Source organism: Ranitomeya variabilis, chromosome 3 (assembly GCF_051348905.1).
Source record: "Ranitomeya variabilis isolate aRanVar5 chromosome 3, aRanVar5.hap1, whole genome shotgun sequence".
Taxonomy (NCBI): Eukaryota; Metazoa; Chordata; class Amphibia; order Anura; family Dendrobatidae; genus Ranitomeya; species Ranitomeya variabilis.
In genome coordinates, this window is record NC_135234.1 from 1,074,099 (window position 1) to 1,089,110 (window position 15,012).

The 15,012-nt window shown below is 50.8% G+C and overlaps 1 protein-coding gene across 3 annotated transcripts in view; it reads right to left on the reverse strand.

The window, feature by feature from the left end:
- Window positions 1-15,012, reverse strand: part of WDR4 (WDR4 tRNA N7-guanosine methyltransferase non-catalytic subunit) — a 154,505-nt gene that overhangs the window by 71,803 nt on the left and 67,690 nt on the right. For 2 of the 3 annotated variants that reach the window (XM_077293515.1, XM_077293517.1), the window contains one exon: window positions 84-3,195. The exons of the other annotated variant lie outside the window; for it this stretch is intronic. In XM_077293515.1, coding sequence (XP_077149630.1) covers window positions 3,038-3,195 — 158 coding nt within the window. In that variant the 3' untranslated portion in view covers window positions 84-3,037. Of the gene's footprint in view, window positions 1-83; window positions 3,196-15,012 lie in introns of those variants that run through there. 3 annotated transcript variants of the gene reach the window in all.

Here is a 15,012-nt window from a genome sequence, read left to right on the forward strand (position 1 = left end):
GGTGGGGCACAGATCACAAAGCTCCAGGAACAGCAGCAACAGATGGGGGTGGGTAAGAGTGCACCATGAACGAGGCTGCAGAATGATTAAGATTAGACTTTATATAAACCAATAAATGAATCATCTTCAGAATTCATTGTGTCACATCTGTGCATGAAGCCCCTCAGCAAAATTCAAAACACTGCCCAGCTGTGGCTACCATCACTTGGAGAGCTTTCACCACTGATGATCGAGAAACCCAAAACATGTCCACATAGTGCGAGATGCCATTTCCCACACACCCTCAGCATGGACAGTGCATGTTCACTGTACTACATAGCAGCACGAACACCCCAAAAGACAGACAGTGGACCGAAGGTCTGTGGTCAGGTGGCACCAATGGTGGTTGAAGGTTCACCATCAAGATGTAAGTGATGCCAGAGGAGCAGAGCGTCAACAAATAAGATGTAGAGGGGGCGATAAAGCAGAGTGGCACCACTAGGACACATTAGGTGAAAGAAGAGGGGCACAGTCAGAACACATCAGGGGTTAGAGAAAGCAGGGTCGCGCAGGCAAGACGCATCAGGGGTGAGAGAAAGCAGGGTGGCGCAGGCAGGACACATCAGGGGCGAGAGAAAGCAGGACGCATCAGGGGCGAGAGAAAGCAGGGTGGCGCAGGCAGGACACATCAGGGGTGAGAGAAAGCAGAGTGGCGCAGGCAGGACACATCAGGGGTGAGAGAAAGCAGAGTGGCGCAGGCAGGACACATCAGGGGCGAGAGAAAGCAGGGTGGCGCAGGCAAGACGCATCAGGGGTGAGAGAAAGCAGGGTGGCGCAGGCAGGACACATCAGGGGCGAGAGAAAGCAGGACGCATCAGGGGCGAGAGAAAGCAGGGTGGCGCAGGCAAGACGCATCGGGTGAGAGAAAGCAGGGTGGTGCAGGCAGGACACATCAGGGGTGAGAGAAAGCAGGGTGGCGCAGGCAAGACGCATCAGGTGTGAGAGAAAGCAGGGTGGCGCAGGCAAGACGCATCAGGGGTGAGAGAAAGCAGAGTGGCGCAGGCAGGACACATCAGGGGTGAGAGAAAGCAGGGTGGCGCAGGCAAGACACATCAGGGGTGAGAGAAAGCAGGGTGGTGCAGGCAGGACACATCAGGGGTGAGAGAAAGCAGAGTGGCGCAGGCAGGACACATCAGGGGTGAGAGAAAGCAGGGTGGCGCAGGCAAGACACATCAGGGGTGAGAGAAAGCAGGGTGGTGCAGGCAGGACACATCAGGGGTGAGAGAAAGCAGGGTGGCGCAGGCAAGACGCATCAGGTGTGAGAGAAAGCAGGGTGGCGCAGGCAAGACGCATCAGGGGTGAGAGAAAGCAGAGTGGCGCAGGCAGGACACATCAGGGGTGAGAGAAAGCAGGGTGGCGCAGGCAAGACACATCAGGGGTGAGAGAAAGCAGGGTGGTGCAGGCAGGACACATCAGGGGTGAGAGAAAGCAGGTGGCGCAGGCAAGACGCATCAGGGGTGAGAGAAAGCAGAGTGGCGCAGGCAGGACACATCGGGGTGAGAGAAAGCAGGGTGGTGCAGGCAGGACACATCAGGGGTGAGAGAAAGCAGGGTGGCGCAGGCAGGACACATCAGGGGTGAGAGAAAGCAGGGTGGTGCAGGCAGGACACATCAGGGGTGAGAGAAAGCAGGGTGGCGCAGGCAAGACGCATCAGGTGTGAGAGAAAGCAGGGTGGCGCAGGCAAGACGCATCAGGGGTGAGAGAAAGCAGAGTGGCGCAGGCAGGACACATCAGGGGTGAGAGAAAGCAGGGTGGTGCAGGCAAGACACATCAGGGGTGAGAGAAAGCAGAGTGGCGCAGGCAGGACACATCAGGGGTGAGAGAAAGCAGGGTGGCGCAGGCAAGACACATCGGGGTGAGAGAAAGCAGGGTGGTGCAGGCAAGACGCATCGGGGTGAGAGAAAGCAGGTGGCGCAGGCAAGACACATCAGGGGCTAGAGAAAGCAGGGTGGCGCAGGCAGGACCACAGCAGGGGTAATGGAGCATAGGGCCCTGTAAGGCAGGAAGTATACAATTCCAGTCATCAAGGGCCACCAACAGTGCATGTTTTCAGGATTTCTTTAGTATTGCACAGGTGATGGTTCTAACACCTTGCCTTATGCAATGCTAAGGAAATCCTGAAAACATGCACTGTTGAGGACTGTTGCCTTTGAGGACTGGAGTAGTGCATCTCTGCTGTAAAGACACAGGGGAGGTGAGGTGAGCAGAAGGGTGCTCTTATAACATGGGGGTGACTGGAGTAGAGGGTCAAAGTCAGAACACACCAGGGGTGAGGTGCCATCAGGACACACCAAGGGTGAGGGAAGCAGAGCATCAATGTCAGAACAGGGGTCAAGGGAGAAGAGGGGCACCATCGGGATACAAGGGGGTGGGGAAGCACAGTTCGGACACATCGGGGGTTAAAGGAACAGAGGGTCAGTGTCAAGAAACATCGCAGGTGAGGGCATTGACAGGATACATCGGGGGTAAGGAAACACAGGGTCCCTGTTAGGACACATTGCTAGTGAGAGAAGCAGAACATCCCCATCAAGACACAATGCGGGTGAGGGGACAGAGGGTCAATGTTGCCACAGAGTGAGGATGAAGGAAGCAGAGGGGTGCAGTCAGCACACATCAGGCGTGAGGGGAGAAGTGGGGCGCTGTTAGGACACATCGGGTGTGAGTGGACCAGAGGGGCATAGTCGAGACACATCGCTGGTAAGGGGAGTGTCATCAGGAAACATCAGAGACACAATGATTTTGACACATCAGAAGGTCGACTTCAGGACACATTGGTGATGACAGCAGCAGATGGTCCCCATTGCGGGCGAGAGAAGGTAATGAGTCCTCATCAGGACTCAATGGGAAGACGATGGCCTTCATCAAGCCACAATGGGGGTGAGGTGAGGGTCACTGCTCCCCTTCACCTCAGATGTCTGCTCTGTCATTCGTGTCTGGGCAGTACACCGCTTCACCTGACGATTCACCCTGGGGCAGAGTCTCCATCAGCAGTAACTCTTCACGCCTTCTGAATCTTTGCAGCAGATACTTCTTGTCCGGTGGAGAGTTTCCTTTTCTCGGTTTGGATTCGAGCTTCCTTCTTCTGGAGGTAGGAGGCCATGTTGTCAAAGACTGCTTTATACAAAGCGCTGAAGCGGTTCTCCAGAGTCACCGATCCTGAGGGGAAAAACTCCCATTCAATGCATGTCCTGCTCCTCACTCCGGAGACGCGGAGGAGGTTCAGGTCAAGGACCCTTGCCACGTGGGGACCGCAGTGTAGTGAAGGAACCTGTCAGCATGATCGCCCCAGGCATGGGCTCTGAGTTAATGTCCTCCACCGATGGCAGCGGTTGCTCGCTAACTGAACGGACACGGTTTTAACGCCTTCGCGACACGGACAATTTCTGTTTTAGTTTTTTCCTCCCAGAGCCATAACTTTTATTCCATCCACATGGACATGACAACTTGGTTATTGCAGGACACGTACTTTAGAGTAACAACATTCCTTTTACCACACTGTACTGTAAAACAGGAAAAAATGCCACGTGGGGAGAAATTGTGAAAAAAAACGCAGTTCTGACATTGTTTTTTAGGAATTATTTTTACAGTGTACATTCTGTGGTAGCGGGAAAAACATTTAAATCAGAAGGGTTTTTATCCCACGTCTGTATTGGTTATTGTCTTTAACTTTAATGGAGAAGACGGTGGGTGATGTGAACATCTATTTAAGATTTCTTCATATTTTCACTGTACTTGTTAGTGGAGCTCTGATCGTTCGATCGCTTGTGTCGTTTACCGCACCATTACCGTGTGCCACACAATTGCCGTGTACCACCATGCCGTAGAATTGCCGCATACCGCCATTCCGTAGTATTGCCGTGTACCACCATGCCGTAGAATTGCCGCATACTGCCATTCCGTAGTATTGCCGTGTACCGCACCATTGCCGTGTACCACCATGCCGTAGAATTGCCGCATACCGCCATTCCGTAGTATTGCCGTGTACCGCCATGCCGTAGTATTGCTGCAGACCGCCATTCCGTAGTATTGCCGCATACTGCCATTCCGTAGTATTGCCATGTACTGCACCATTGCCATGTACCACCATGCTGTAGTATTGCCGTGTACCACCATGCCGTAGTATTGCCATGTACCGCACCATTGCCATGTACCGCCATGCCGTAGTATTGCCATGTACCGCACCACTGCCGTGTACCACCATGCCGTAGTATTGCCGTGTACCGCCATGCCGTAGTATTGCCATGTACCGCACCATTGCCGTGTACCGCCATGCCGTAGTATTGCCATGTACCACACCACTGCCGTGTACCACCATGCCGTAGTATTGCCGTGTACCGCCATGCCGTAGTATTGCCATGTACCACACCACTGCCATGTACCACCATGCCGTAGTATTGCCGTGTACCGCCATGCCGTAGTATTGCCATGTACCGCACCATTGCCATGTACCGCCATGCCGTAGTATTGCCATGTACCGCACCACTGCCGTGTACCACCATGCCGTAGTATTGCCGTGTACAGCCATGCCGTAGTATTGCCATGTACCGCACCACTGCCGTGTACCACCATGCCGTAGTATTGCCGTGTACCACCATGCCGTAGTATTGCCATGTACCGCACCATTGCCATGTACCGCACCACTGCCGTGTACCACCATGCCGTAGTATTGCCGTGTACCGCCATGCCGTAGTATTGCCATGTACCGCACCATTGCCATGTACCGCCATGCCGTAGTATTGCCATGTACCGCACCATTGCCATGTACCGCCATGCCGTAGTATTGCCATGTACCGCACCACTGCCGTGTACCACCATGCCGTAGTATTGCCATGTACCGCACCATTGCCACGTACCGCCATGCCGCAGTATTGCCTGGCCGCATACCGCCATCCGGCACTATTGCCGTGTACAGCAGAAATCACAGCCTCATTTTTTTAGCCCAGCCACAGGCTCCGTAAGGAAGAGCACGAAGGTCTTCAACCACCCCCATGGCTGTCATAGCAACACACTGGCGATCAGGTCACGGTATGCAGACGGTCACATGGAATGACACGTACCCATGTCTGTTTGTGTTAAATACCGCTTCAGAGTTTACAACGGCATTTAACTGGTTAACAATGGCTGGCTCGACTTGTCTTGCGATTGTTAGTAGCGCGTCGTTGCCTGTAACACACAGCCATCACCTGCCGCGTATGGGCGGGCTGGGATAGTGACTCCACTTCCATACACCCACATCAGACTTGCATCGTACATGTAGGGCGCATGTTGCGAAGGGGTTAACTAATATACTAATGCTTCCGGTGGCCTCAAACCACTTCCTCAGTTCCTGCCTCCTGTTTCTGCTCCCTGCCCAGCCGCACCTTCCTGTAAGGGCGCATTCAGACAGCTGCATATATCAGAATGAGATCGGACACAGTGGGCAGACCAGCCAGCAGTTCTCCAGACCTCAGAGTTAAAGCCTCACGGTCGGGCAAGTCACCAGCCAGTCCATGAACTGCCATCCGATCTCCGTCCGATTTATATGGCCGTCTGACTGCGGCCTAACAGCCAGGGAATAGTGAAAATGGGGCCAAGGCTCGGGACGAGCTCAGAAATGCCCAGGTCACAGAACCCTCATTTCAATATCAACTAAATCCGTGTTTTTACACTCCGGGACCAACAGTTGGCATCAGTGATGAACATTAACATTCAGAGAGGAACACGACAGCAGGGGGCATCGTGCGGAAAGGGTCCCAAAACCACAACAAGCATCCACCCCAAGAGCCATCACAGTCATCCACCGCTGGAGGAAGGAAGAATCCACCCCAGGGACTATCACAGTCATCCACCGCTAGACGAAGGGAGCATCTACCCCAGAAGCCATCACAGTCATCCACCGCTAGACGAAGGAAGCATCTACCCCAGGGGCCATCACAGTCATCCACCGCTAGACGAAGGAAGCATCTACCCCAGGGACTATCACAGTCATTCACCACTAGAGGACGGAAGAATCCACCCCAGGGACTATCACAGTCATCCACCGCTAGACGAAGGAAGCATCTACCCCAGCGGCCATCACAGTCATCCACCACTAGAGGAAGGAAGAATCCACCCCAGGGGCCATCACAGTCATCCACCACTAGAGGAAGGAAGAATCCACCCCAGGGGCCATCACAGTCATCCACCACTAGAGGAAGGAAGAATCCACCCCAAGGACTATCACAGTCATCCACCGCTAGACGAAGGAAGCATCTACCCCAGAAGCCATCACAGTCATCCACCACTAGAGGAAGGAAGAATCCACCCCAGCGGCCATCACAGTCATCCACCACTAGAGGAAGGAAGAATCCACCCCAGCGGCCATCACAGTCATCCACCACTAGAGGAAGGAAGAATCCACCCCAGGGGCCATCACAGTCATCCACCACTAGAGGAAGGAAGAATCCACCCCAGCGGCCATCACAGTCATCCACCACTAGAGGAAGGAAGAATCCACCCCAGGGGCCATCACAGTCATCCACCACTAGAGGAAGGAAGAATCCACCCCAGGGGCCATCACAGTCATCCACCGCTAGAGGAAGGAAGAATCCACCCCAGCGGCCATCACAGTCATCCACCACTAAAGGAAGAATCCACCCCAGCGGCCATCACAGTCATCCACCACTAGAGGAAGGAAGAATCCACCCCAGCGGCCATCACAGTCATCCACCACTAGAGGAAGGAAGAATCCACCCCAGGGGCCATCACAGTCATCCACCACTAGAGGAAGGAAGAATCCACCCCAAGGACTATCACAGTCATCCACCACTAGAGGAAGGAAGAATCCACCCCAGGGGCCATCACAGTCATCCACCACTAGAGGAAGGAAGAATCCACCCCAAGGACTATCACAGTCATCCACCGCTAGACGAAGGAAGCATCTACCCCAGAAGCCATCACAGTCATCCACCACTAGAGGAAGGAAGAATCCACCCCAGCGGCCATCACAGTCATCCACCACTAGAGGAAGGAAGAATCCACCCCAGCGGCCATCACAGTCATCCACCACTAGAGGAAGGAAGAATCCACCCCAGGGGCCATCACAGTCATCCACCACTAGAGGAAGGAAGAATCCACCCCAGCGGCCATCACAGTCATCCACCACTAGAGGAAGGAAGAATCCACCCCAGCGGCCATCACAGTCATCCACCACTAGAGGAAGGAAGAATCCACCCCAGCGGCCATCACAGTCATCCACCACTAGAGGAAGGAAGAATCCACCCCAGCGGCCATCACAGTCATCCACCACTAGAGGAAGGAAGAATCCACCCCAGCGGCCATCACAGTCATCCACCACTAGAGGAAGGAAGAATCCACCCCAGGGGCCATCACAGTCATCCACCACTAGAGGAAGGAAGAATCCACCCCAGGGGCCAGTCATTCACCACTAGAGGAAGGAAGAATCCACTCTAGGGGCCATTCACAGTCATCCACCACTAGAGGAAGGAAGCAGCCACCCGATACCCCATATGTGTGAGAAAACTACTTTATGGGTACACGTCAGGGCTCGGAAGGGAAGTAGTGATGTTTTGGAATGCAGACTTTGATGGAATGGTCTGCACGCATCCTGTCGCGTTTGGAGAGCCCCTGATGTGCCTAAACAGTGGAAACCACCCACAAGTGACCCCATTTTGGAAACCAGACCCCCCAAGGAACTAATATAGATGTGTGGTGAGCACTTTGAACCCCCATGTGCTTCACAGACGTTTATAACGTAGAGCCGTAAAAATAAAAAATCATTTTTTCCACAAAAAAGATCTTTTCGCTCCCAATTTTTTTATTTTCCCAAGGGTAGCAGAAGAAATTGGACCCCAAAAGTTATTGTGCAATTTGTCCTGAGTACGGTGATACCCCATATGTGGGGGTAAACCACTGTTTGGGTGCATGGCAAAGCTCAGAAGGGTTTACTGTTATGGTTTGCAGGTGCCATGACCCACTGGGAGAGCCCATGAGGTGCCAGAATGGCAGAACCCCCCATAAGTAACCCCATTTTACGAATTACGCCTCTCAATGAATTCATCTAGGGGTGCAGTGATCGTATTGACACCATGGGCGTGTCACAGAGTCTTATACCACTGGGCAGCCATGCGGAGAGACTCGGGAGGGACAGAGCGCTATTTGCCTATTCAAGTGAATGGGTCTGTGCACACGTCAGTGTGTTTCCATGGACCGTGTGTTTAAATGTCAGCACGGGCCACAAAACATCCAGCACAAGTGCATACGCATAACACACATGGATGTGACACGCATCGGCACCGGGGATGAAGTGTTACAGTAAGCGCTGTTCCCCGGCGCCGGGTGCTGAACACGACTCTTAGCATTCTCCTCCGCTCTGCCGGCGATCGATGAATGAGGAGAGCCGTGTTCAGCACCCGGCGCCGGGGAACAGCGCTTACTGTAACGCTTCATCCCCGGTGCCCATCCTTGTGGTACTGATGCGGCACACGCATGCCACACGTGTACCGCTAGTATTACACACGGACACTGACATTTCCAGTAATGGAAATATCACAACATGTGAAAGAGGCGTTATAGCGGGATTTTATATTTGGCAGCCGTCACATACCCAAAGACGCATCTTCCCAAGTTTTGGTCCACAGAGTGATGTGAGGTCTTGCTCTTTGCGGGACGAGTTGACGTTTTTATTGGTACCATTTTCGGGCACATGACTTTTTGCTTTTTATTCCGATTTTTGTGAGGCAGAATGAACATAAACCAGCTATTCATGAATTTCTTTTGGGGGAGGCATTTATACCGTTCCGTTTGTGGTAAAATGGATAAAGCAGTTCTATTCTTCGGGTCAGTACGATTACAGCAATACCTCATTTATGTCATTTTTTTATGTTTTGGCGCTTATATACAATAAAAAGTATTTTATATAAAAAATTATTATTTTGCATTGCTTTATTCTGACAGCTATAACTTTTTATTTTTTCGCTGATGATGCTGTGTGGCGGCTCGTTTTTTGCGGGACAAGATGACGTTTTCAGCGGTACCATGGTTGTTTATATCTGTCTTTTTGATCTCGTGTTATTCCACTTTTTGTTCAGCGGTATGGTAATAAAGCGTTGTTTTTTGCCTTTTTTTAATGGTGTTCACTAAAGGGGTTAACTAGTGGGACAGTTTTATAGGTCGGGTCACTACGGAAGCGGTGATACCAAACGTGTACTTTTATTGTTTAGATTTTTTTTTTATGCAGATATTTATTGATAGAATAAAAATAGTTTTTTTTAAATATTTTTACAATTAATTTTTTTTTTTTTTTATTCATTCTTACTTTTACACTTTGTTCCACTATGGGACAATCATTTTGTGCATGTGAAGGAACAGATGATTGGCCTCGGGGAGACCAAAACATCCAACACCGCGGAGACACCATCACGTGTTTCTCAACGCAGTGATCCAGAACACTGCCCCCATCCCTTATGGGAAATATGCACATGCATGTAGGATATCTGCGGAGACACCATCACGTGTTTCTCAACGCAAGCAGTGAATAGCCAGACCTTTCCCCGGGAAGGAACAACCACGGGAAGGGCAGCATCCAATAAAGGAAAACATCCAATACAGGAAAACCACCTATGCCAAGCATGGTATCCATCCACAGACAGCTGTTTCGGGGTGTTTGCCCCTCATCAGTGTGGAGTAGGAATCTGGCTATTAGGAGCAGTGCCTAGTAAAAGGCTGTGAAGGAACAGATGATTGGCCTCGGGGAGACCAAAACATCCAACACCGCGGAGACACCATCACGTGTTTCTCAACGCAGTGATCCAGAACACTGCCCCCATCCCTTATGGGAAATATGCAAATGCATGTGGGATAGCTGCGGAGACACCATCACGTGTTTCTCAACGCAAGCAGTGAATAGCCAGGCCTTTCCCCGGGAGGGAACAACCACGGGAAGGGCAGCATCCAATAAAGGAAAACATCCAATACAGGAAAACCACCTATGCCAAGCATGGTATCCATCCACAGACAGCTGTTTTGGTCTCCCTGAGGCCAATCATCTGTGCCTTTACAGCCTTTTACTAGGCACTGCTCCTAATAGCCAGATTCCTACTCCACACTGATGAGGGGCAAACACCCCGAAACAGCTGTCTGTGGATGGATACCATGCTTGGCATAGGTGGTTTTCCTGTATTGGATGTTTTCCTTTATTGGATGCTGCCCTTCCCGTGGTTGTTCCTTCCCGGGGAAAGGTCTGGCTATTCACTGCTTGCGTTGAGAAACAAGTGATGGTGTCTCCGCAGCTATCCTACAATCATTTTGTGCAGGCTGATCGCTTCTACAGCATGCAGATCTGTGCACTGACCTTAGAGACTTCCTGACATGCACTGCACATGACAGGAAGTCTCTCTGCTCTGGAGACCAGGATGTTGTCATGACGACATCGGGTCTCCATGGCAGTGATTCGGACCCCGCAGTGTGCAATGGGGTCTCCGAGCCCCTGTGCCGGCTCTGGAACACTGCGATCATGATGATATCAGAGTTCCGGGGGTTAAAGTGCTGGGAGCCGGCCGTGAGAACCAGCTGACACCCGGCGGTGATCAGCCGCACACCACCCGGCCGTGATCAGCCGCACACCACCCATGTGCGCCGCGGCCCTATCGGCTCCGACGTACTATCCTGTCCATGGTCAGACGGGCCCAGGCCACATGGACGAGATAGTACGCCGGATGTCAGAAAGGGGTTAATGTACACTCTGCACCCCATCTTGACTGAAAAAAAAACAGAAATGTAGAAATTTTTGCAAATTTATTAAAAAAGAAAAAAAATGAAATATCCCATGGCCATAGGTCTTCAGCCCCTTTGCTCAGTATGGAGTAGAAGCCCCTTTGGAGCTAGTACAGCCATGAGTCTCCTTGGGAATGATGCAACAAGTTTTTCACCCCTGGATTTGGGGATCCTCGGCCATTCTTCCTTGCAGATCCTCTCCAGTTCCGTCAGGTTGGTTGGTGAACGTTGGTGGACGCCATTTTCAGGTCTCTCCAGAGATGCTCCATTGGGTTTAGGTCAGGGCTCTAGCTGGGCCAGTCAGGAATGGTCACAGAGTTATTCTGAAGACACTCCTTTGTTATTTTAGCTGTGTGCTTAGGGTCATTGTCTTGCTGGAAGGTGAACATTCAGCCACGTCTGAGGTCCAGAGCACTATGGAAGAGGTTTCCATCCAGGATATCTCTGTACTTGGCTGCATTCATGTTTCCCTCAATGACAACCAGTCGTCCTGTCCCTGCAGCTGAAAAACACCCTCATAGTATGATGCTGCCACCACCATGTTTCACTGTGGGGATTGTATTGGGTAGGTGATGAGCAGTGCCTGGTTTTCTCCACACATACCGCTTAGAATTATCACCATAAAGGTCTATCTTCATCTCATCAGACCAGAGAACCTTATTTCTCAGTCTGGGAGTCCTTCATGTGTTTTTTAGCAAACTATGCGGCTTTCATATGTCTTGCACTGAGGAGAGGCTTCCGTCAGGCCACTCTGCTATAAAGGCCCGACTGGTGGAGGCTGCAGTGATACTTGACTTTGTGGAACTTTCTCCCATCCCCCTACTGCATCTCTGGAGTTCAGTCACAGTGATCTTGGGGTTCTTCTTTACCTCTCTCACCAAGGCTCTTCTCCCACGATTGCTCAGTTTGGCTGGACGGCCAGGTCTAGGAAGACTTATGGTGGTCCCAAACTTCTTCCATTTAAGGATTATGGAGGCCACTGTGCTCTTAGGAATCTTGAGTCCTGCAGACATTCTGTTGTAACCTTGGCCAGATCTGTGCCTTGCCACAATTCTGTCTCTGAGCTCCTTGGCCAGTTCCTTGGACCTCATGATTCTCATTTGGTCTGACATGCACTGTGAGCTGTGAGGTCTAATCAAATCAAGTCCTATCAGTGTAATTACACACAGCTGGACTCCAATGAAGGAGTAGAACCATCTCAAGGAGGAACACAAGGAAATGGACAGCATGGGACTTACATATGAGTGTCTGAGCAAAGGGTCTGAATACTTATGACCATGGGATATTTCAGTTTTTCTTTTTTATTACATTTGCAAATATTTCTACATTTCTGTTTTTCAGTCAAGATGGGGTGCAGAGTGTACATTAATGAGAAAAAAATGAACTTTTTTGAATTTACCAAATGGTTGCAATGAAACAAAGTGAAAAATGTAAAGGGGTCTGAACACTTTCCGTACCCACTGTACAGCTGATAACACAGGATTCACCATTCGCAATAGGTGATGTCACAGCTCACCTCCTCCTCCTTCTGTACAATGACTGATAACCAGGGGTGGACATACTGCCGATGCAGCTGCAGAGGGGCCCCTGCAGGGCTGCTAATAATAAGGTCAAGTTGGCCTGTTTCTCCAGCTCCAGGGGGGGCCCTGGTCAGATTGTCCTCATGTGAGGTGGGCAGGAAGTGATCCCTGCAGCTCTGTTGCCTACAGCAGAAAGTGGCAGCGGAGCGGAGCTGCAGGGATCGGCCTCTGCTTCCTGCCCAGCACTTTGTCTGACACCGGAGCGCGGCTGGATGACGTCAGCAATCACGGTGTCGTGCCTGTGTCAGATAAAAAGCTGCGGACGACGATGATGCTGTGAGGGAACGTGCAGAGAGGTGAGTGGTGGTGTGTGTGTTTTAACAATACATTGTGGGGAGGTGGAGAGGGCAATGATGGAGGTGGTGGAGAGGGCAATGAGGGATGTGGGGGATTGGGATGGGAGTTAGGGGGGAGGACGATTCCATATAGATGTAAAATGAATTGGGAAGTGGCAGAGGAAGCTCAGTACCTGACAGCATCACAATGAATTTGGTGGTGGGAGAAGATGCTATCAAGGACTAATAAATAATGGAGGGGACAGGACAGGACTAAGGCTATGTGCACTGTGATGCAGCGGTAGGACCATACACAGTGAAACGGCAGTGACCCAAACAAGTTCAAACAAAACGTTCTTTTATTGTGTTCCTTCACACAGTCAATATAGTATACGGCTTCTTCATACAGTCCATTAATAATGCATGGCTATATGACGCAGTCAATACACAGGCCGAACTTCCCTCTGTCCAGTTTCCCTGGGTGACCGCACGCCGGTAACAAGTCTCTGTACTCACTCAGCACACTGCACTCTTTATCCTCTGGAGTGCAGCCGGGTACACGTAAGACAGCCCGAGACGCAGGGTGTCAGTCTCTGGTTCCTTTAGCCTCTGTGCTGCTCCACACAGAGAGCTCTGCAGACAACTGCCCTGTCTGCTTCCAACAACACACTGACACACCTCCCCCACTACTACAGGGCTTTTTAATCAGTCATGCTACGTTCACATTTGCGTTGTGCAGCGCAGCGTCGGCGGCACAACGCATACACAACGCATGCAAAACGCATGCATAACGCATGCATAACGCTGCGTTTTGCGACGCATGCGTTGTGTTTTTGGACGCCAAAAAAATGCAACTTGCTGCGTCCTCTGCGCCCTGACGTTTGCGTCAAAAAAGACGCAAGCGTCAAAAAACGAAAGACAACACATGTCCATGCGCCCCCATGTTAAATATAGGGGCGCATGACGCATGCGTCGCCGCAGCTGCGCCCGACGCTGCGCTGCACAACGCTAATGTGAACGTAGCATCACTGCTTCACTATTCTAATTACAGCCACACCTGTGTCTGCAGTACGGCCTCATGGCCTCACTACGCTTCCATGCACATTCTGCAGAGCACATACAGCGCCCCCTAGCTGTAACAGGGGTCACTGCCTCACAGCACACATTCAGGATTTGCAGGAGAACATTCTGCTGCATGTCCTAATGTGTTGGCAGGAACAACGGTGTGTAAAACACATTTATTTTTGTTCCACATTTTTCCATGCTTTTGTTATGTATTTTCCCCATTAGTACGGGTGAAATACGCTGCAAGAATTGACCTTAAACACCAGTAGACAGGCAGAGATGCTTTCCTGTCCAAGGCCTCCAAACAATTGCACTAACCAAGGTGCAGCGGACCCAAGTTAGGATGGCAAATACACAGGTGCAATAATAGATGGCTCTGTTTACACAGGATGCATCATGGTGAGCCCGCTTCATGGCGTCATTAATAAGCTTTGAGCCATGTGCTCTGCATTCCTGTGTGAACACGCCACATACAGACTATCGGTTTGCACAGGTGCACCAAGCGGCCAATTCCTGATTGTAGGGTGGCTGCCTTACCGGTATTATTGCACCTGTGTATCTCCCATCTTACCCTGGGTCCGCTGCACCTTGGCTAGTGCAACTGTTTGGGGGCCTTGGACAGGTAAGCATCTCTGCCTGTGTACTGGTTTTTTGTCTAGAATAGTGGAGGTCTTTCCTCTTAGACGTTGCAGATTTTTCGCGTTTTTCACTATAAAAACGCAAAGAAAACGCTCACATTATGCATCCCATCATTTAGAATGCATTCCGCAATTTTTGTGCACATGATGCGTTTTTTTCCGCGAAAAAAACGCATCGCGGTAAAAAACGCAGCATGTTCATTAATTTTGCGGATTTTTTGCGGATTTCCCACTATATTATTGCATTGGGAACCTCCGGAAAAATCCGCAAAAAAAACGCACCAAAAACGCGGTAAAATCGCATGCGGATTTCTTGCAGAAAATGTCCGGTTTTGCACAGGAAATTTCTGCAAGAAATCCTGAACGTGTGCACATAGCCTTATGTTTTTTTTTTTAAGAATTGACATTATGTAGATTTTATTCTGCTGCAAATCTGCAAGGAAAAATAAGCAGCATGGGGCGTGGCCTGTGCCTTGTACCATGAGGACATAGGAACCGGGTGCTCCATTGAAACCCACAAAATCCGACTTAATCTGCGACGGTTTTGAACCATCCAAGCTCAGATTCCACTATATTAGCATCCTAATAAGTCACCGGATCTTTCAAGATCATTTTGGTCTAATTTTGGCCCTTTTTGAGGACTTTGCGGCCTATACCTCCTCA